The sequence below is a fragment of the Eremomyces bilateralis genome, assembly GCF_010015585.1.
Source record: "Eremomyces bilateralis CBS 781.70 unplaced genomic scaffold P152scaffold_7, whole genome shotgun sequence".
Taxonomy (NCBI): domain Eukaryota; kingdom Fungi; phylum Ascomycota; class Dothideomycetes; order Eremomycetales; family Eremomycetaceae; genus Eremomyces; species Eremomyces bilateralis.
This window is the reverse complement of record NW_022985073.1, coordinates 700,969-718,441: the sequence shown is the minus strand read 5'-3', so window position 1 is coordinate 718,441 and position 17,473 is coordinate 700,969. Positions and strand designations below refer to the sequence as shown.

At 50.0% G+C, this 17,473-nt stretch overlaps 8 protein-coding genes across 8 annotated transcripts; 4 read left to right on the top strand and 4 right to left on the bottom strand.

Annotated features, from left to right (window-relative positions):
- Positions 1 to 43: 43 nt before the first annotated feature.
- Positions 44 to 1,393, top strand: P152DRAFT_457721 (HIT domain-containing protein). The gene has a single exon (XM_033679289.1). It carries the CDS (start codon positions 352 to 354, stop codon positions 904 to 906), a length of 555 nt encoding a protein of 184 aa, XP_033534993.1. The 5' UTR covers positions 44 to 351; the 3' UTR covers positions 907 to 1,393.
- On the bottom strand, positions 1,162 to 2,290 carry P152DRAFT_315893 (EF-hand). The gene is made up of 5 exons (XM_033675186.1): positions 2,164 to 2,290; positions 1,873 to 2,026; positions 1,663 to 1,803; positions 1,503 to 1,595; positions 1,162 to 1,445 (listed from the first exon to the last, which is right to left on the bottom strand). Exons 1-5 carry the CDS (start codon positions 2,164 to 2,166, stop codon positions 1,417 to 1,419), a joined length of 420 nt encoding a protein of 139 aa, XP_033534992.1. The 5' UTR covers positions 2,167 to 2,290; the 3' UTR covers positions 1,162 to 1,416.
- A 175-nt stretch (positions 2,291 to 2,465) lies between these two features.
- On the bottom strand, positions 2,466 to 4,451 carry P152DRAFT_415279 (glutathione synthetase-like protein). The gene is made up of 3 exons (XM_033677047.1): positions 3,916 to 4,451; positions 3,761 to 3,836; positions 2,466 to 3,703 (listed from the first exon to the last, which is right to left on the bottom strand). Exons 1-3 carry the CDS (start codon positions 4,215 to 4,217, stop codon positions 2,549 to 2,551), a joined length of 1,533 nt encoding a protein of 510 aa, XP_033534991.1. The 5' UTR covers positions 4,218 to 4,451; the 3' UTR covers positions 2,466 to 2,548.
- A 3,719-nt stretch (positions 4,452 to 8,170) lies between these two features.
- On the top strand, positions 8,171 to 10,183 carry P152DRAFT_395638 (uncharacterized protein; the record flags this gene model as incomplete). Its single annotated transcript, XM_033676314.1, has 1 exon — positions 8,171 to 10,183. A coding segment is annotated over one exon (2,013 nt), but the record flags the coding sequence as incomplete, so codon positions are not given.
- A 245-nt stretch (positions 10,184 to 10,428) lies between these two features.
- On the top strand, positions 10,429 to 11,138 carry P152DRAFT_457718 (uncharacterized protein). Its single transcript, XM_033679288.1, has one exon. The coding sequence runs from the start codon at positions 10,481 to 10,483 to the stop codon at positions 10,742 to 10,744; it is 264 nt and encodes an 87-aa protein (XP_033534989.1). The 5' UTR covers positions 10,429 to 10,480; the 3' UTR covers positions 10,745 to 11,138.
- On the bottom strand, positions 11,019 to 12,248 carry P152DRAFT_315830 (uncharacterized protein). Its single transcript, XM_033675185.1, has 2 exons — positions 11,796 to 12,248; positions 11,019 to 11,697 (listed from the first exon to the last, which is right to left on the bottom strand). Exons 1-2 carry the CDS (start codon positions 12,046 to 12,048, stop codon positions 11,294 to 11,296), a joined length of 657 nt encoding a protein of 218 aa, XP_033534988.1. The 5' UTR covers positions 12,049 to 12,248; the 3' UTR covers positions 11,019 to 11,293.
- An 835-nt stretch (positions 12,249 to 13,083) lies between these two features.
- On the bottom strand, positions 13,084 to 14,897 carry P152DRAFT_502667 (FAD/NAD(P)-binding domain-containing protein; the record flags this gene model as incomplete). The annotated part of the gene is made up of 6 exons (XM_033682336.1): positions 13,084 to 13,727; positions 13,780 to 13,861; positions 13,934 to 14,249; positions 14,316 to 14,485; positions 14,539 to 14,708; positions 14,760 to 14,897. 6 exons carry the CDS (start codon positions 14,895 to 14,897, stop codon positions 13,260 to 13,262), a joined length of 1,344 nt encoding a protein of 447 aa, XP_033534987.1. The 3' UTR covers positions 13,084 to 13,259.
- A 1,820-nt stretch (positions 14,898 to 16,717) lies between these two features.
- Positions 16,718 to 17,305, top strand: P152DRAFT_473089 (uncharacterized protein; the record flags this gene model as incomplete). Its single annotated transcript, XM_033681203.1, has 1 exon — positions 16,718 to 17,305. One exon carries the CDS (start codon positions 16,718 to 16,720, stop codon positions 17,303 to 17,305), a length of 588 nt encoding a protein of 195 aa, XP_033534986.1.
- Between the last annotated feature and the right edge of the window lie 168 nt (positions 17,306 to 17,473).

Here is a 17,473-nt window from a genome sequence, read left to right as displayed (position 1 = left end):
TTGGAGCTTTGAGGTCGAGAACTCGCGATTGACACCATTGGCCGGTGCCTCAGTTTGATACTGAGAGAGAGATTCAAACTCACCTCCTCATCACAACAATTTCAAAGCAACTCCTAGATAAATCTTACAAATAGTTAATTGAGATTTCGAACTTTCATTTCCAAGCTGCGATTCACCACCTTAAGCTCATTCAAAGCTCATCCATTGCAGACAAGACGCATCAAGCATGTGAATTCGATCCATCCCCGTCCAACCAATTTCTACACACGATTTCAAGCTACTATGTGCTCGAATTTCCTCGGAACTACAATCTAGACCGTCAACGATAGATTCGATCCTGTTTCCCCGGTCATGACACCTCCAATCCCCTCCTCGGTGTACTTCGGCCCCTTCCTCGTCACCCCCCAAGTCTTCCACCTCACCCCCCTCTCCTTCGCCCTCGTAAACCTCAAGCCCCTCCTCCCCGGCCACGTTCTCGTCTCCTCCACCCGCCGCGTCCCTCGCCTCCGCGACCTCACCCTCCGCGAGATCTCCGACTTCTGGGCCACCGTTCATCGCGTGTCGCGGACCATCGAGCGTGTCTACCAGGCCGACGGGATGAACGTCGCGGTGCAGGACGGCGCGGCGGCGGGCCAGAGCGTGCCGCATGTGCATTGCCATATCATTCCGCGGCGGCTGAAGGACTTGGATGAGAGAGGGGGGAGCGATCGGATTTACGACATGTTGGATGGGGAGGAGGGGGATTTGGTGGCGCAGTTGGTGGAGAGGGGAAGGAGGGAGAGGTTTACGGGGCCGGATAATGAGGAGAGGGTGGCGAGAGGGGAGGAGGAGATGAATAAGGAAGCGGAGTGGTTAAAGGAGGAGATGGAGAAGGATGCGGAGCCGGAGCAGGAAGTAGAGGGATGAAGAATGCCGTCCAGGTTCAAAGAGAATAGCTTCCTCGATAGCTGGACCCTGCATAATAGAGTCTAATAGAATGCCGAAACGGCTTGTGGGCTCGATGGCGGATTGGTATACGGTTGAGGAATGGTTTTGGGGAAACGGGTAACCTCACCGAGACCTCTGGCCAGCACTGGGAGGTATCATTCACGCCGGACCAGAGAGTGCAAGCGATTCCATTCTGCTCTTCATCAAAATCCACCATACAGACAATCGGCATGCTGGCGCCGAAACTCTCAAATAGGAAGAACCGGTAACGAAAGGCATATATAAACTTCCGGGCATGGATGATGTACCAATTGGCACTACAAGAACAAGCCATAAAGTTCGATTGCTCTCATACGAAATACCTATCCACCCAAATCAATCAACAACGCCATTGCCATCATCCCGCATCGCATTTGTCTAATCCCACCACGCCTACCGGTAGACGAAGAATTGAACCGAGAGCTATGCGCCATGTAATCCATCCCACTCCTAATTCGCGAGGATTCTCCGTACGATCTCTGTGGAGAGAAAGTGTCAGTAGGCCGTTGTATGAAGAGTGGTTGTGATCGACGTACCTCTATAGTCAATCTCGCCATTAGCGGTATCGACTCCCCGTAGCAACTCGTCAACTTCCTCGTCCGTCATCTTCTCGCCGAGATTCGTGAGAACTGGTGATGTTGTTAGACTCGCCAGTCCCAGGATAACAGACCACCATCTATCCTCTAGTAATCTTACTGTATCGCAGCTGCCCAACGCCAATAAATCCCGTCATATCCTTATCAAACACCTGAAAGCCACGGCAATACTCCTCCGGGTCGCCCGGGTCGCGGAACCCGCCCGGCCGATTCAAGATCCGGAGGAAGGTGTCGAAGTCAACTGTTTGCGCACATATGCCGTCAACCATTCCGTCCATCAATATCGGATGTATCAGTCGCTGCTACTCACAGTCACCACCTGCGGTCTTCTCGAGGTCTGCAATCTCAGCGAGCGTGGGGTTCTGCCCGCATGCGCGGAGGAGGTCGCCGAGGGAATCGAGGGCCACGCGGCCGTTGCCGCGCTTGTCGAAGAGGGCGAAGGCTTCTTTGTAGTTGGTTGATGCCTGTGAAGTGTTCGTTAGCTTCGGATATGGTTGGGAAGCAGAGTGCGATTTCCCGTTGGGCTTTCATGCGGTGCCCGACATGTGGTGTTTGGATACTGATTCGTCTGGTTGGAGCGGGCAGTCGAGGAATTACTGACCATCTTGGATATATTCGGGATGAAATCTCAGTGTGTGGATTGAATCGACCTTTATAGTGAGAATTGGGGTAGCTTAAGTTCTTGGGGTTTGGTTGCTGGTATCAAAAGGTAATTGTAAATGTAGCTGAGAAGGTTGCAGTTTTCGAAAGGGGAGGGGTCATGCTTCGCTGGTGGTTGTCGCGGCAATCGCATCGCTAAACAAACTCCATCGCGTCACCACTCTCAACGCGAAATCCTTAGTATCCAAGAAACATCCAAGAAATACCACGGTTCATAATGATGAAAATTATAGAATGAATTGCCTCCTCTATGAGTGGTCACCAATGTTCATTCTAGTGATTTTCAAACGTAGCTTCTAGCATTGCGTAGAGATGATATCCCTAATCTACACATCAACCAAGGAGCAGCTATCCATCGCCCCGAACCCAGCCGCGACACCCCCTTCCTCACTCTGATCGCCCTTCGTCCGCAGCAAATACCCAGCGTTGGCACTATGCAATATCTCTCCGCCCTTCTGCTCCCCCGATGCAATCCTCCATAGGCAGACGCCGTACACGCCGATCTCGCATATCACCCCTCCCTCCTCCACGTCACCGTTCCGCATGATGGTGTTCCGCTGCGGAGGCGGCTCGATCATCTCCATCAGGATGTAGGCCGGCCACTGTGTCTCGGGAATGCTTTTCAGGAAGTCCGGGATGGCCTTGCGGTAGATGTTGTTTCCGCCGCCTTCGCGCTGCGGCTTGAGGACGTAGTGGGCCGCGGTCTTGGGGTTGAGGGCGAGTTCTCGGGCCTTGGTGCCGGTCGCGCTGTCGTCGAAGGGATATATAGGTGCGAATGTTTCCCGAACCCGCTGGAGCTCGAGCGTGTCTTTGATGAAGTTTTGGAGATGCGACGAGCCTGGCGTTGCAAGGACTTGCTGAACCTTTTTGCACCCAGCAAGATGAGTTAGGATGCTGGGGCATTTAATGGCGCTGCTCCGTTCTAGGTACAGTCGAGCTTCCCAAGCTTCTGGCCATTCATAGTCCGTAGGAGCATATCCTGCTCTGTAGTATACCACGCTGACCTCGTAAGTCTTCTCGGGGCTGTGTGGCGGCGTGTAAGTGAGACTCCTATCGGACTCAAGCCTGGTATGCTTCAACGTTTCTGCAAATGGCAGCCGGAATGAAGGAACTTTTGCCTCTTCCAGAAGCGCATACTCGATCAGTCTCTGGTCGAAGATGTTTCGCTCTGGGTCCTGCACGACGAAGAGCACGCAAGTTGGCCGGTTTGATTTCGCGGTATATTCTCGGTGTGCAGCCGCCAGCCCCGATGCGAGTCCGCTGATGGATGGGTTGGGGGGGAGGCTTTCCGCGGTAACAGCTCCAGTGATCTCGTCCGGGTATGCGTGGCTTGCCAGCAAATGTTTATGGAGAGACGAAACTTGGGATGAGAGGCCACCGAACGACGAGGCAATGGTGTTGAATTCGACCTGTTTTAATCCCGGTTTACCCTTTTCTACATGAATCATATAGTCTGAACGGAACATTCCAAGGTTCAGTTCCTGCAAGGTCTTCGGTCAGTATTTGTCTAGACTGCGGTATGGATGGGGTAAAGTGACCTGAGCATATCCTTCCTTGGCTACAGCTTCATGGACTGACCAGAGTTGTCCAACAAACTCGTCTATGCCGGCAATCCTGCAGCATGCTCAGCACTTGATTCTCGTAAAGCCAGAATGCAGATGGGATTGTCCATATACGACTGAAATAGACATACTCAGATACGATCTCCTGTAGCCAGCCCTTGTCCATGGTGATGGCCGCGTACAGCTCATTGTAAGCCTTTTGTATCGACGTTGCTTCATTAAAAGCCGACCGAGGAAACAAACTCGGGAACAGTGTCACCGGGGCACTCGTTGCTAGTACACCGGTAGGATCATGTTTAGGATCCACGAAGGAAGGCGGAGGCCTCACTGCCAGTCCTCGTGCTATCGACCAGTCCCTTACGGTCTCGAGGATGAACTTCTTCCTCTCCTCCGTAAGGGTTGGAGGGTACGATGGGTATATATCCTTGCTCATCTCTTCTCTTGCTGTTCTCGGATGGTAGATTTAAGAAGAATATAACCGCCCGCTCGGAAAGGAAACCTGGTTGCCAGTAATTAATTAGCTGAGACAGAGGTGGTGATCGCAATGGCGACATTCGAGCTATGCCGTAAGCGTGGAGCAGTAGCCTTCGAATAAAGGGACTATAGAGAACACACCAGACTCTGATGTTAGCTAAAATACATTCAAGATGATGATTTTATATATGAAACTGGGTTTTAGAGAATACCTTAATTATTGCTCTCGTTGATATCAGACTTCAGAGTATTTGAGGATGCTGAGTAATCCAGTCTGGGCAATGATTTCTGTACCACGTACCTTACCCGATTTGGCCGTCCTAATAGGCTAAGGTATCCATAAGAACCTCCCCTTCAATAGTAAACTCAACCTCGCATCTTCCATGGGCGCTGACACACGGTATTTCTCACCACCAAATCCTTATTGTACTTCCACGTGAACGACTGCAGAATGCTTCAGAACTGAGTTCATGTGATTTGAAATGCGGGAGGTGTATTTCAACTACTACATAGGCAGGGAGGGACACTACTGCCTGGTGGCCTGGCCGGTACTCCGTGTATCTGTAGATATCCTGTAGATATCCGCTCGCATTACCACTACCAGTGCCGGTACCCAAGGCTCTGGGTACAAGCCATTACTTATTCTATACTATTATCGATTAATATGAGTGAGAACTCAGTCTATTGTATGTGAGTATAGCTTCCCTTTCAGATATGAGCTGGAGAATAGGATGAGAGCTAGGCGAGTCATTCAGCATCATGTGAACAGACGCAAGTTCACATCTGAACTGGCATACACACACACACACACACACTTGCACTTTGTTTATGTTTGATTTTCTTTTACGTTTACTTCTCTCTCTCTCTCTCTCCCTCCCACGTTCTCTTCCTAATATCATCGTCTTTTACAGCACGCTCGCTTCAAACTATCTCAGCAAGTCTGTGTTCATTGCAACAGCTGCCGTTGCAGTTCCAACCAGTCTAAAGTCCAAAGAGAAGGAGTTACCTACTGTTGAAATCTTCATTAACTGAGTGGTTTGCCACTCAGAAGTGAGGATGGAGTTGGGGGACGACCCAGAGAAGTGGTCGGTGGACGAGGTTGTTCATGCCCTCTGCCATGCCACTGAGATCTGGCTTCCCTATATCCCCGAGTCGAGGCGCAAACTACCAGACCTCAAGAAGTTCGAAGAAGTTTTACGCACCAATGGCATCGATGGGTTTGCGTTAAAGTACATCAAGGAGACCACGCTCCGCGAGGAATTCGGCGTCCCGACGTTTGCCCAGCAACTCACAATTCTTCAAGCGATCGACAATGTGCGACAATGGCCTGGCCGGAAACTGCAGATCAATAGCGCTGCGAATAGGAACCACGAATCTCGACGAGAAGAAAGTGAACAACATTCCCCGCCGCATCAACAATCCCCGCGTCAACAATCCCCGCAACAACAATCTCCACAACAACAATCTCCGCAACCTCGACAACTCAATGGCGACAAATCCTCGGCACTGCCTATCAATCAGTCATCGTCGCTTCACCATGCCGCACAGGGCTCAACTGCGCTTGTTCTGCCAGAAAACCGTCATCCTTCCGATGTACAACAGGCAAAGAAGCGAAGGATCGAATTGACGGTTGTGAAATTCAACAACCGATCCTCCGTTGACGATGTTCTTTTCGGGAACACAATTCATGGCGGCGAACTCAACCCTGATATAACTATCCTCGAGCAAAATGAAGAGTTCATGATATTTGGGAACAGCGAGTCACTTGCCAAGTCCAAGTTTGCCTACAAGTCTATGGTCTGTGCCTTCAAATTCCTCTCAGATGAATCAAACCACTTTGAAGGAGCCGAAGAAGGCACTAGCGAACCAGTTGGTCTTATCATCCCACTTAATCTGAACCAGGGCCATTCTCTCAAGCGGAGTAGGAGGCAGAAGGATCGAGCATATTTCCCTCTGCTTCACATCGATCCAATCGTTCTTACGGCCGATGAAGATAACATCATTGCAACAAGGGGCTTTCCGATGAGTCTCCCACCAGGTCATCAGCAGGATGACATGCAAACACCCGGAGCACACGCGTTTTGGAAAAACCAACTGGGCGATCGTCCACATTCAACCCCAATGAATGATAACCATACTGATGGGAATGACGAGGATGAAGTGATGGAGTACGACGAGAGCGACGAGGATAGTGGGGAGATGGACGTTAGTGACAATGGCGCGGATGAGGTCGACTCCGAGAATGAGGTAAAGCCGGATGAGCGACTATCAGACGAAGACATCATCCGAATCATAGATGGGGCTGTGGCGGAGTTTGCTGATGAATGGGAGACCACAAAACGGCCGCGACGCGAGGACGAGGAAGCATTGGCGGTCTGGAAGTCGGGTAATGGTCGTCACGGGCGCCAGATCCTAATCGAACGACTCTTGTCCCCCAGAGCCCCGTATGGTAGTATCCCCCACTTCGAGGCCTACTTGGATAAATTGCGAGAAAATATTATCGGAGAAGCGAGAAAGAAATCCGAAGAATCTCTTCGGCGTCAGTGTGACATTTTGGGTATGACGGTTTACAACCGTCAAGAAGCGCTGTGGAAGATCGATGTGCTGAAGAGGAGCCAACCTCCTCTGCCTCCAACAAAGAGGCGAACGCTCACTGTCGGCACTAGAAAGCGGAAACGATCTGTTGTCAACGAGTCTGATACCGAGTCTGATACCGAGTCTGATGCCAAGTCTGATGTCAAGTCTGATGCATCTGATGACATGGCGGATTTCATTGTTGACGATGACGCCTCAAATGATCTTGTTGTCAACAAATTCCAGAGATTCTCCGATGGCTCTACGATCGACTCGCCCGACCGAAACCAGGATGGCGACATTTTGATTGATGGAGACTTCCCCTTAGTCCTCCAGGATGACCCTCAGTCTGATGCCGCAGTTACTACACCCGCAACCCTAGCAGACCCCGATGACTTGTCTTCAGATCGTGTCGTGTCAAAGGAGGGGAGGTCAGTCGTTGACGCCTCTCCAACTGCTCCGGAACCGGCTCAGGAACCGGCTCACCCTACTTTGGCTGGCTCACAGTTGAACCCCAAAACACCAGCAAAACCCCCCTTCAACATCTCTACGAGTGCGACGGTCATCTCATTGTCTTCCGATACGGAATTTTCTCCTGCTAAAGGTGCCGCACAACGAAATTTGGATCTTAGTCCTTTGAGCAAGCTTAGCAGACTCACTATCTCTCCGAGGCCTAAGGGTCACGACCAGGTTGTGCTCGACTGGGGCTGGGCCGAACTGGAAGAGGAAGAACGGCGTCTGGAATTGCTGGAAAAGATGATCAGGACAAGGGCCCCTCAATCAATCTTCAACACGCTGAACGCATTTTTGACCCGCAAGGATAAGAACAAATACAATTTTTGGGATGGTGTTTCGAGAGCTTTGAATGCCATCAAGGTTGGAGACTGCTTGAGGGGCGAGTCAGAGACGAGTAGCGCAACATACTTCTTTGCTGCGAAGTTGTTCATTGCATATGATCTATGCGACCATGCATACATCTCCGAACAGGCCCCAGATTTTGACGAAGATGACTGCCAAAAGCTGATCGGTTTCATCAGGGAGCCAATGAAGCTTCGTGGATCTGCGAAGACATTCCTTCAAAACGCTCAAATTTTTGTTGGCAGGGGGCTCATCACCATCCCCGAAAAGAAACACCAAATGTCTAGGTCTCCGGACTCGGAGTCTGAAGACGAGTTGGATGCGGAAGCACTGGCATTCGAATTGACACCCCGAAAAAGGAAGACAGTCAAGATGAGCGAGGAAACAAAGGTCAAGGTCAGAGCGGCACAACTGCGCATGCAGAAATCTAACCTTACTTTCCAAGCATCATCTCCCGTCGGACTGGGCAACAGCTCAAGGATGGTTCGCGTGAATTCCCAAGACCAAGAGAAAGGGATCTTCATCGACCCACACATTGGTTCACAGATGTACAAACACCAGATTGAGGGTGTAAGGTTCATGTGGCGCGAGGTTGTCAATGGTGGCGGTGGTTGTCTCCTGGCTCACACAATGGGCTTGGGAAAAACGATTCAATCAATCACATTGCTCTTGACGATTGCAGATGCATGTCAAGACGAGGACGGGAAAGCTCAGATCCCGAAAGCCTTACAACCGAAAGCCTTGCAGCAAAAGGCCGTACAAACGAAGGCAATACAACCGAAACTTCATGCTGTCCTAGTATGTCCACCTGCTCTCATTAAGAATTGGGAAGATGAACTCAAGCATTGGGTGCCAGCTTCGAAAAGTCACCTGGTTAGCCCGGTCCGGCTTCTGGATCGCGAAGTCCCCGCACATTACAGGGCGTTAGTTGCAACAGATTGGGTTCATACGGGAGGCACCCTTATCGTTGGATATCCGCTCCTCGCCATGGAAAAAGGAAAAACTGATTACGCAGAAGCGATCTTCAATGCAGCAACAATCGTGATTGCCGATGAGGCCCACATGATGAAGAACACGACCGGGCGGGTGCGAGGTGTGATGGGCCAATTCAAAACGAGAAGTCGAATCGCCTTGACTGGAACCCCGTTGAGCAACAACCTGGAAGAATACTACTCGCTCATTGATTGGGTTGATCCAGACTACCTTGGGTCGCTATTGAAGTTCAGAGCCATCTATCAGAATCCCATCACCAATGGTCTCTACAAAAACTGCGACAAAGCTACTCGGCGAAGGGCGTTGAAACTTCTCGAAGTCTTGAAGCGGACAATCGCACCGAAGGTTCAGTTTCGAGACATGATATCCGTCATCAGTGACCCGGAACGCGACATTGTCCTTCCCCCCAAGGTAGAATTTCTCATCCATGTGCCGTTGACGGAAGTCCAGAAAGCAGTATATGAATGCTATGTCCAATGGTTTCTTGATAAGGGACCAAAGACGCTGGGGGAACAGCCAACTCCAGAGTCCTTTTTGACGGGCATTGGGGACCTTGGGTTGGTATGCAACCACCCGATCCTGTTACTGGATCGGATTGAGAAGCGGTTGGAGTCAAAGAATCTGGAAGTGAGGAATCAGCCTGGCTCTCCACTGCCAGGTCAGGATTCAGAGAAGAGCGAAGATACGGGGGCTGAGAATGGAGTTGCTTTCACACCAGTGGCTAACAGCCTGGTGATCCTTCGTGACAAAATCGTCAAGATCATTGAGGAAATGGTCGGGACTGAGGGTCGAGAACATTCTCTCTCCCACCAAATGGATCTGTTCGTCCGCCTTGTGCAGAGCACAATCAGTGCCAAGGAGAAGCTTCTGGTTTACTCCGCCAGTATTCCGGTCCTCAACTATGTGCAAACGCTGCTTACTTCACTGGGAATCAGTTCCCTTCGTGTGGATGGCCAAGTTCCAAGCCAGTGGCGACAGGGACTCTCCAAGCAGTTCAATAAGGGAGATGTCCCAGTATTCCTCATCAGTGCTGCAGGAGGAACAGGGTTCAATTTGCCCGGAGCGAGCCGAGTGGTAATATTCGATCTGGCCTTCAATCCCTCCTATGAAGAGCAAGCAATCGGTCGAGCTTACCGCCTTGGCCAGAAGAAAGATGTTTTTGTCTACCGCTTCATCGCTGCTGGCACCTCCCAGGAAAAGCTAAAGAATGTCCAGATCCACAAGAAGCAACTTTTCATCCAAGCTTTGGACAATATGCATCTCAAGAGCGCCGCGACGAAACCCAAGGATTATTTCGATCCGCCGAAAGATGCTGACTTCAAAACGCTTGATGAGTTCAAAGGGAAGGACTCGAAAGTCCTGGATCAGATTCTGAGAATTTCCTCCACCGACAGTCACCATCCATCTATTACGGAGATCGAAACAACCGAGACGTTCCGAATTGAGGAGGAAGACGAGTTTACCAAGGATGAGATCGAGGAAGCTGCCGAGGAAGTCAAAAGGCTGGAAAGTTCACCGGAGCTATTGAGGCAACTGCAAACCTCATCGAGGTTAGGTGTTTACTCTCCCTATCCCAGCTCTGCAATGGCTCCGGCATCTAGCCAAAGCTTTGGGGTCGCTGTTCAACAAGGGCCGTACGCTACTCCCTCAGACCATCACTTTGCGACACCCTTCAGTCACCACGCCCAGCCTCATGTGGTGTATAGGGGTTACCCCTCACACGGAGGCTATTCTGTCATCCCACCATCTAGTGCACCGGTTGGGGGCTACCCGGTTGGCCACGGTACCAACTCGACCATGCCTCCTCCACCGTATTCGACGTCCTTCATGCCTTCGGGACCAAACACGGGCTCTCATACTCTGTCTTGGGGACCACACAACGGCCATCCTGTCATGTCTGGCAGTGGACATGCATCATCCGCGTCTTATGCGAGCTCCTATGGAACTCCCACCACGCACATGGCTGGAGCAATACCGAGCCCTCCACCTGGAGCGCAATTTCCCCCGACTCCACCAGTCGGGAAATTCAGAGTCACTGAGGCTCGACCAAAATCTCCGTGAGGCACGTCCCTGTGATATCTCTACGACAGCACACAATGCGGTTCGGGTCGATTCAACGAATAAGGTGTATAAATAGCGATGGGTACAGGAAAGCAACATTCTTCTTCGGCACCACCAACTGGACTACCCAATGTCCTTGGCGCTGGAACAAAGCTTCATTGGAGCAGCACGTTGAAATATCTCAATAATAGCAGTGTCAGGCTCTGGTTCAATGAACTTGGTGGGTATGAGCAACGGGCACTCGGTCAGCTAAAGAGCAATATTCTTCTTCAGTTCCGCCAACCGGACTACTCAAGGTCCCTAGCACTCGACAACAATTTTCGCTAGAGCTGCACGTTGAGATATCAACAAAGCACAAGCAGGGTCTGATTCAATGGATTTGTGTATAAGTAGCAAAGAGAACTAGGTCAGTCCAAAATATTAGCAATTCCAAAATCTTCCTGTCACTCTGTTGTGATCCTCAATGAGCCCCATAGGCACACTTCGACTATCATCCAGATGTTACAGTGCATTAGACTATTCCACCCAGATCCCACCAAAATAAACCACTCAAAGCCCTATCGCTAACAACACAACAGCGAACGGAACACCGATGATACCCGCAGACGTGCCAATCTGTGCAGCAGCATTCCCCATGACTTGCGGCGGACGACTATCAGTCGGGGGAGGGCTTGAGGTCGTTGAACGCGTTGGCGAAACAGCCGAAGGTGTCCTAGAACCCGTTCCTCCAGTGCTCCGTGATACAGTCGGTAACAAGCTCGGGCCAGAGCTCGAGGAGGAGGACCGCGTCCGGCTTGAGGTTGAAACCGAAGACGAACGCGACGATGTGGTAGTAGGGATGGGTGCTGCAGAAGCAACTGTAGCAAGGGTGACTGATGCACCGCACTCTGCGAGGGAATCACCATTGTCACAGCAGCCGCCATCGCTGCAGTATGTCCCTTGAGGGCAGGATTCTATGCCACTCGAATCAGTATCTAGGACATTGCACCGCACTGATGCACGAGCTCGGCACAGTGAATTTGATAGTGTATTCCAGCGGCGGGCAACTCACTTCCATTACTGCAACATATGTCTCCTCGACTTGGTTTAAAGCACGTTGATGCGCCACATTCAACGTATCCGGCACCGCAGGACCGCGCGCAGGTCACTGGCGGAGGTACGAACGAGCAAATTATGGGGATGGAAATCCAGGACTGACGAGCCACGATTCGTCTAAGGTCCATTTCAACGCGCTTCTGTCCCATCGACAGGGTAGCGCTTGCTACAGAGGCGCTGGCCAGCAGGAAAATTTCCACAGGATGCATGACGGTCGTCCTTGATATTACCAATTAAGATGGTCGTTTAACACAGCCAAAGGATAGTAAAGAGACTGCAGAATGGAGATAATGTATCAATTCAGCAAATGACAGGACTATAGAAAAGAGTCCAAGCAGAATAATCAGTGGTGTGAAGCCGCCGGCCTCGAAGATGGCATGATATATAGTGTCTTCCTCTGCTTGCATCCTTCAAAAATGCAGACCGGTCAGAGTGAAGCTTTAATCTCTGTCGGCTATGAATACGGAGAGCATCTAGGCAGATACGGCTTGCAGACTTTTGTGGCGTTGAGTATTCTCCCGGCCTCGTAAAGTTGTGCATCTCCAGTAGTTGGCAAAGGGCATTGTTGAAAGACATGACAATGCGGGGTTATCAAGGGAAGAGAATCATGTTAGCATGCTAAGTTGATCCCCCAGCTATTGCTCTCAGTCTTCACTCCACTGGCTGACTGACATTTCTGTAAGGCTTGGTGGTTGCGTGCAAGAGGATGGGGTCTCGACTGAAATATAACCCAACCTTTACCCCAAAATGTTTGCCGACTGGATTAGACCAATGATATATATACCGAGGCACATGTGCAGCAATGTAAGGTGATAAGTATTGAAGCATCCTCGCTTTTGTTCGCGTTCTCCTCTGATACAAGGTTTTTTCGTATTTTCCCTGTCAAGGCTGATTTGCATCACTCGCTGCACATTGCACCGTGTCGACCACATCCATAGAAGGATGAAGTTCGCTCTGCACAATTTGTGTCACAGAATATCTGTGTTTCTTGGCGTTTTTCCACGGCTTCATTCCGTATTCGATTCTATACCCCTATTCTTTCCCTTTTTAGGGAAAAGATCACCATTGTAAACCATATAAAATAGCTGCAGGAACAGCCTATTTTCGTAGGATCCGGCTCTAGAGGATCAAGTTCAATCTATCTACGCTCTTTTGGAATCTAACGGGGTTTTCCACCGTGTCGCTGCATTAATCACCGGATTGAGCGAAACCGCTATTTATCTCACAGCACGCTTCATCGTTGAAGGGATTGGGTACAACGCGATCTTATATTCCAACCTCATTTTGAGCTTTGAGTTTTGATGGTTTTTTGGTTTTGATCAAGTGTGTCTAATCGACCGCCGTACAGGATCCTAACTGACTAGGGAATTGCGATACAGCAGCGCCGTTAACTACCGGTATGCCAATTTGTAGTAGACAGTTACATCAGGGATCGATTTCCTTCACCTTTATCTTCCGTGTGACTTGACCACCAACTGTCAAAAGCTTTCCCGGCTTCCCTGAGCACAGGAACCTCTAGAAGATCAGCATTGTACTTCATGTCCAAAAACTTGTACTCGGAAGTTTCGGTAGTGAACGAATGCTTTGCCATCTCTTCGTCTCGCTTTTGCTGTTCCGGCCCATCTGGCAGATGGTAAAAATGCCTGTTGCTGATGGCGCCCTGAACATTCTGAGTGGTGCGATGCTTTCGAATTGTCTCATACAGCTTTAACACCCGCGAAATGCTTTCGGCCTCCGATGCTGGTGAAATGCTTCCATTTTGGAGTAGCAGAAATAGTTTCCCCAAGAACCTGCCAAGAATTGCACCATCTTCAACGGCCATCGCCGCGCCTTGAGCCTGGTAAGGTAGAGTCGGATGGCATGCGTCACCGAGAAGGGCAACGCGACCCTGCCGCGGAATAAGCAACTGCTGCGATTCCAAAAGATTTGTTTGGCCTCACCTTGGTCCATGTATCGAGTTCGTCGTGGTGACACAGTTTCCACCTGAGTACCGAAGGAATGCAGCTGATAATCTTCGTCAAGCTATTGATTTGTTAGCTCCTACAGTACTTCAGACTATTCCAGGTTAGATCTTCTAATCGAAAATGCACTTACACGCTATCCCATCCATGGAAGGTGTACCTCATTTCTTCAATATCCCCTTTCACAGTTCTTGTTCCTTGAGGGAGGTTATCAGGTCGGAGTAATACCAGGTTGAATTGGGTACCGCCGCGAACCGGGTAGAAAACGCAGTGCTTCTCTGGACCAAACCAGACAGTTACGGCGGGTTCTTTGCACAGCTCTTCGACTCGTGGATCATTGAGGGCTTCCAATTGCTCCAAAGTAAATGTCCCCCGGTATGCCAAGTCCCCCGTCTGAAAAGGCTGCGAATCCTTTCCAAGCAGCTTTTCTCGTGTTGTCGACCAAAGACCTGGTGAAAACGCGGTCTGTCAGCGACCATTTGACCATGGATGGTTTGTGAGCAAATCATTATAACTACCGTCGCCACCAATTACGACATCGCCTTTGAGAGTTGTGTCATCCTCCAGGTATACGACACCGTCCTCGAAGCTGATGTCTTTTACTGAAGCATTCAGCTGAATCTCGACGCCAAGTCGTTTGGCCTCGTCCAAAAGGACTTGATGATAATCTGCTCGATGAATCACACTGGCCCAGGTTAAAAATACTGTATAGAATTCTGGTGAGCTCATATCACTCACAACCATTGAGCGTGTGAACGTGATTTGCGCGAAGCAAGTAGTCGACCATCTTCGTACCGCCTAAAATTTAGCTTCTGCACTTCAATCGCCGTCTCCCGAATTTTGGGTAAGAGGTCAAGAGAGGCAAGAATCCGAGCGGCATTAGGTGGAATCTGAATCCCAGCACCAATCTGCGAAATTTAAAGGCAAACCTTTTAAGAGAATGGTTGAAACAAACATACGGGCAAAATCTCTGGAGCTCTTTCCAACACTTTCACAGCGAGTCCTTCACGAGCGGAGGAAATAGCGCAAACAAGACCACCAATACCGGCGCCAACAATGATGACCTGAAAAGGCTTTGAGGTATTGAGTTCACCCATCTCGAAAGTTCTTCGGCAAAGTTTATGATTCTCATGAATACCCTGAGGGTTGGATGCGATTTATTCATATATCAAGATTATCATGCTAGTCCGTTACTTGGCTTGCTATTCGTTAAACTGCCCGAGCCACGGACTCCGTGGTTCACCGCGGAGGTGGAGAATAGAGCCGGAACCAGAGCAATACGTAGGGGCGATGCTCTCGAGATCAGAGAGACAAGGACAGAACAGTTCTGTACCGTCCAATATGAAGAGGAGACCATTGAGAGTACTGTCTGTCACGGCGGAAGACGGTGCACCGCAGCCAAGGCTAGTCTCTCCAATAGGAGAGGCCCTGGTCTGTGCCGGAAGGGTCAGCGCCTAGCAGCAGAGGCAAAACTACTACGGTATCAGGCATAATAATTGTTAGTGCAGCGCCATTGCAGGGGTTTTGGCGCTAACCATTTACAATAAAATATACTAAATTAATTTAGTAATCACATTATATTACCGCTAGTTCAGTAATTATTTCACTACTCAGGACGTTATCAATGCGCAAGGAGGACATACGCGATGGTAAAGGTATATTAGTAATCGTATTCGAATGGAATTGGTTATAAATGGTTAGCGTTAAAACCCTGCAATGGCGTTGCACTAACAATTATTATGCCTGATACCGTAGTAGGCGATCATACCATCTCGGACGAGGTGGGCACGGCACTTTCCCTCGCCGCCGTGATAGCTTTGATTGGTTCAGGACATGGTATTTTCTGGCTGCCGGGCACCCAGCTTCCCCAGAATCTGGGGAAGTTGGAGATGGTTGTCGCACTGGGATGTGCTAATTAATGGTTCGAAGGACGGATAATGTTTTATGACAAGCAGCAGAGTTGTATTGTGCAAGTTGTGTGTTCTATGTCAATGCCTGGTCCCCCGGCCCTGCATCTATTCCGGTCGATCTAGCATCAACAACCGCAGAAATCTGCGGTCTTTGATTTTATATCTTAGGCCAGATCAGGATCCTTTCTGGAATACGGAAAATATTTTGACCGGTATCTAATACATGTTGCTTGGTTTAGTAGTAACCAATACAGCTTTCTACCCTAGCTATCGAATGCCGCCTTCGCCTCGCCTTGCATATACGAGACTCATGCCAAGATTATTAATGCAGTTTGTAGCCTCAGGCTCCAAGAGCTGATGCCTTGGCCTGCGACGACAGATCTCAAAGGGGGGGCAAATCTCAAAAACGTGGGGGACAAATCTCAGCTACTCGCGCCCCACGCCCATTACAAGTAATGGGCGCTATCCACCTCAACGGACAAGCCACCTCAATGTACATGAAATAGTCCCAGGACGCGTCGAAGCGTGTTATCTTCGCACCATTGCAGTATTCCGTACTTATTTTGGTGGATTAGTGAATTTAATCCAATTATCTAAGCTGCTAGATATTGTTTGAAATTCTAATTCATTTCCATCGTGGTTTGATATGCCGCCCAATCTAACCACTCTTCCACCCCAAAACCCACCCCCAAAATTGAATCATGCCTATCCCTCACCCCATCATGAAATCTGAGAAAGAAAAGATAGAGAATCGCATCAAATTGGCTGCAGATTAATATGCAGAAGGACTTTTTCCATCAGCCGCAGAGGCAGCTCGAGCCCACCGCGTTGAATAGCGCCGCGTCACGAATCGCCTCATGGGCATCCCCGGGCGGGGTCAACGCCCACGAACGAATCTCCGGATCCCCGCGCCTATAGAGGTCTTCCTGGTCCAGTACGTGAGACGATTAGAGAAGCTCCGGATGTCTCCAACCAAGGAATAATTATAGGGTGCAGCGACCTAGGCGATGAGCGAATATCATACTAGTCCTGGTCAGCCACCGCCTCTTGGAAACCGCTGGGTGAAGCGATTCCTCGACCGTCATCCAGATATATTGGCAAAGAAACAGCGGATGCGAGATCTGAAGCGAAGGAACGCAGAGAACGTACAGGATAATACCGACTGGTTTTCCGCATTTCATGAGGTCTGCACAGAGAATCAGATCCCCGACGAAACCGAAACTGCCCGTCCGGTTACGCCTCCACCTCCAACCGATATCATTTTCACCACGCCAAAAACAGTACGAGGGACACAGCGATTGGTGGATCATATACAGGAGGAGATATTGAAGGTGGCGGACGTTCCAGCCGACCTGGTCGCCCGCATCAATCAGCTCAATCACGGCGCGCAGACACAGGCCTTGGAGGCGAAAAAGGCCATGCTAGACCTTCACGAATCAGACCTCGCAAAACGCATGCGTAAGCTCAATGATAACGTGTCACGACGACACGTTTTCAGCGGTGGTCTATTATCAATTGAGGAATGTCGTCATATCGTCGACAATAGGGAGACAGAGCGTCTGGAAAAGGAAAAACAGAAGGAGGAACGGGAATAAGTCCGAGACCGAAAAAGGGCGGAAATGGCACGCAAGGCACGGGAAAACGCCCCTTAGGCGAAAGCTGCCTCTTCATAGCGTGTATCTACGGATTGACCTTCCTAATATCTTCTTTATTCGTGGTGGTAGAGGAGTTCAAAGTTGGTGATGTCGTATTGGTGGTGGTGA

Coding starts and splice junctions, on each gene's coding strand:
- P152DRAFT_457721 (XM_033679289.1), top strand. CDS start 352: ATGACACCTCCAATCCCCTCCTCGGTGTACTTCGGCCCCTTCCTCGTC.
- P152DRAFT_315893 (XM_033675186.1), bottom strand. Junction 1,596..1,662: donor CGTTGGGCAGCTGCGATACA/GTAAGATTACTA, acceptor CAACATCACCAG/TTCTCACGAATCTCGGCGAG. Junction 1,446..1,502: donor TGGCGAGATTGACTATAGAG/GTACGTCGATCA, acceptor TTCTCTCCACAG/AGATCGTACGGAGAATCCTC.
- P152DRAFT_415279 (XM_033677047.1), bottom strand. CDS start 4,217: ATGAGCAAGGATATATACCCATCGTACCCTCCAACCCTTACGGAGGAG. Junction 3,837..3,915: donor CTACAGGAGATCGTATCTGA/GTATGTCTATTT, acceptor AGCATGCTGCAG/GATTGCCGGCATAGACGAGT. Junction 3,704..3,760: donor CCAAGGAAGGATATGCTCAG/GTCACTTTACCC, acceptor AAGACCTTGCAG/GAACTGAACCTTGGAATGTT.
- P152DRAFT_457718 (XM_033679288.1), top strand. CDS start 10,481: ATGCCTCCTCCACCGTATTCGACGTCCTTCATGCCTTCGGGACCAAAC.
- P152DRAFT_315830 (XM_033675185.1), bottom strand. CDS start 12,048: ATGCATCCTGTGGAAATTTTCCTGCTGGCCAGCGCCTCTGTAGCAAGC. Junction 11,698..11,795: donor CATATGTTGCAGTAATGGAA/GTGAGTTGCCCG, acceptor CGAGTGGCATAG/AATCCTGCCCTCAAGGGACA.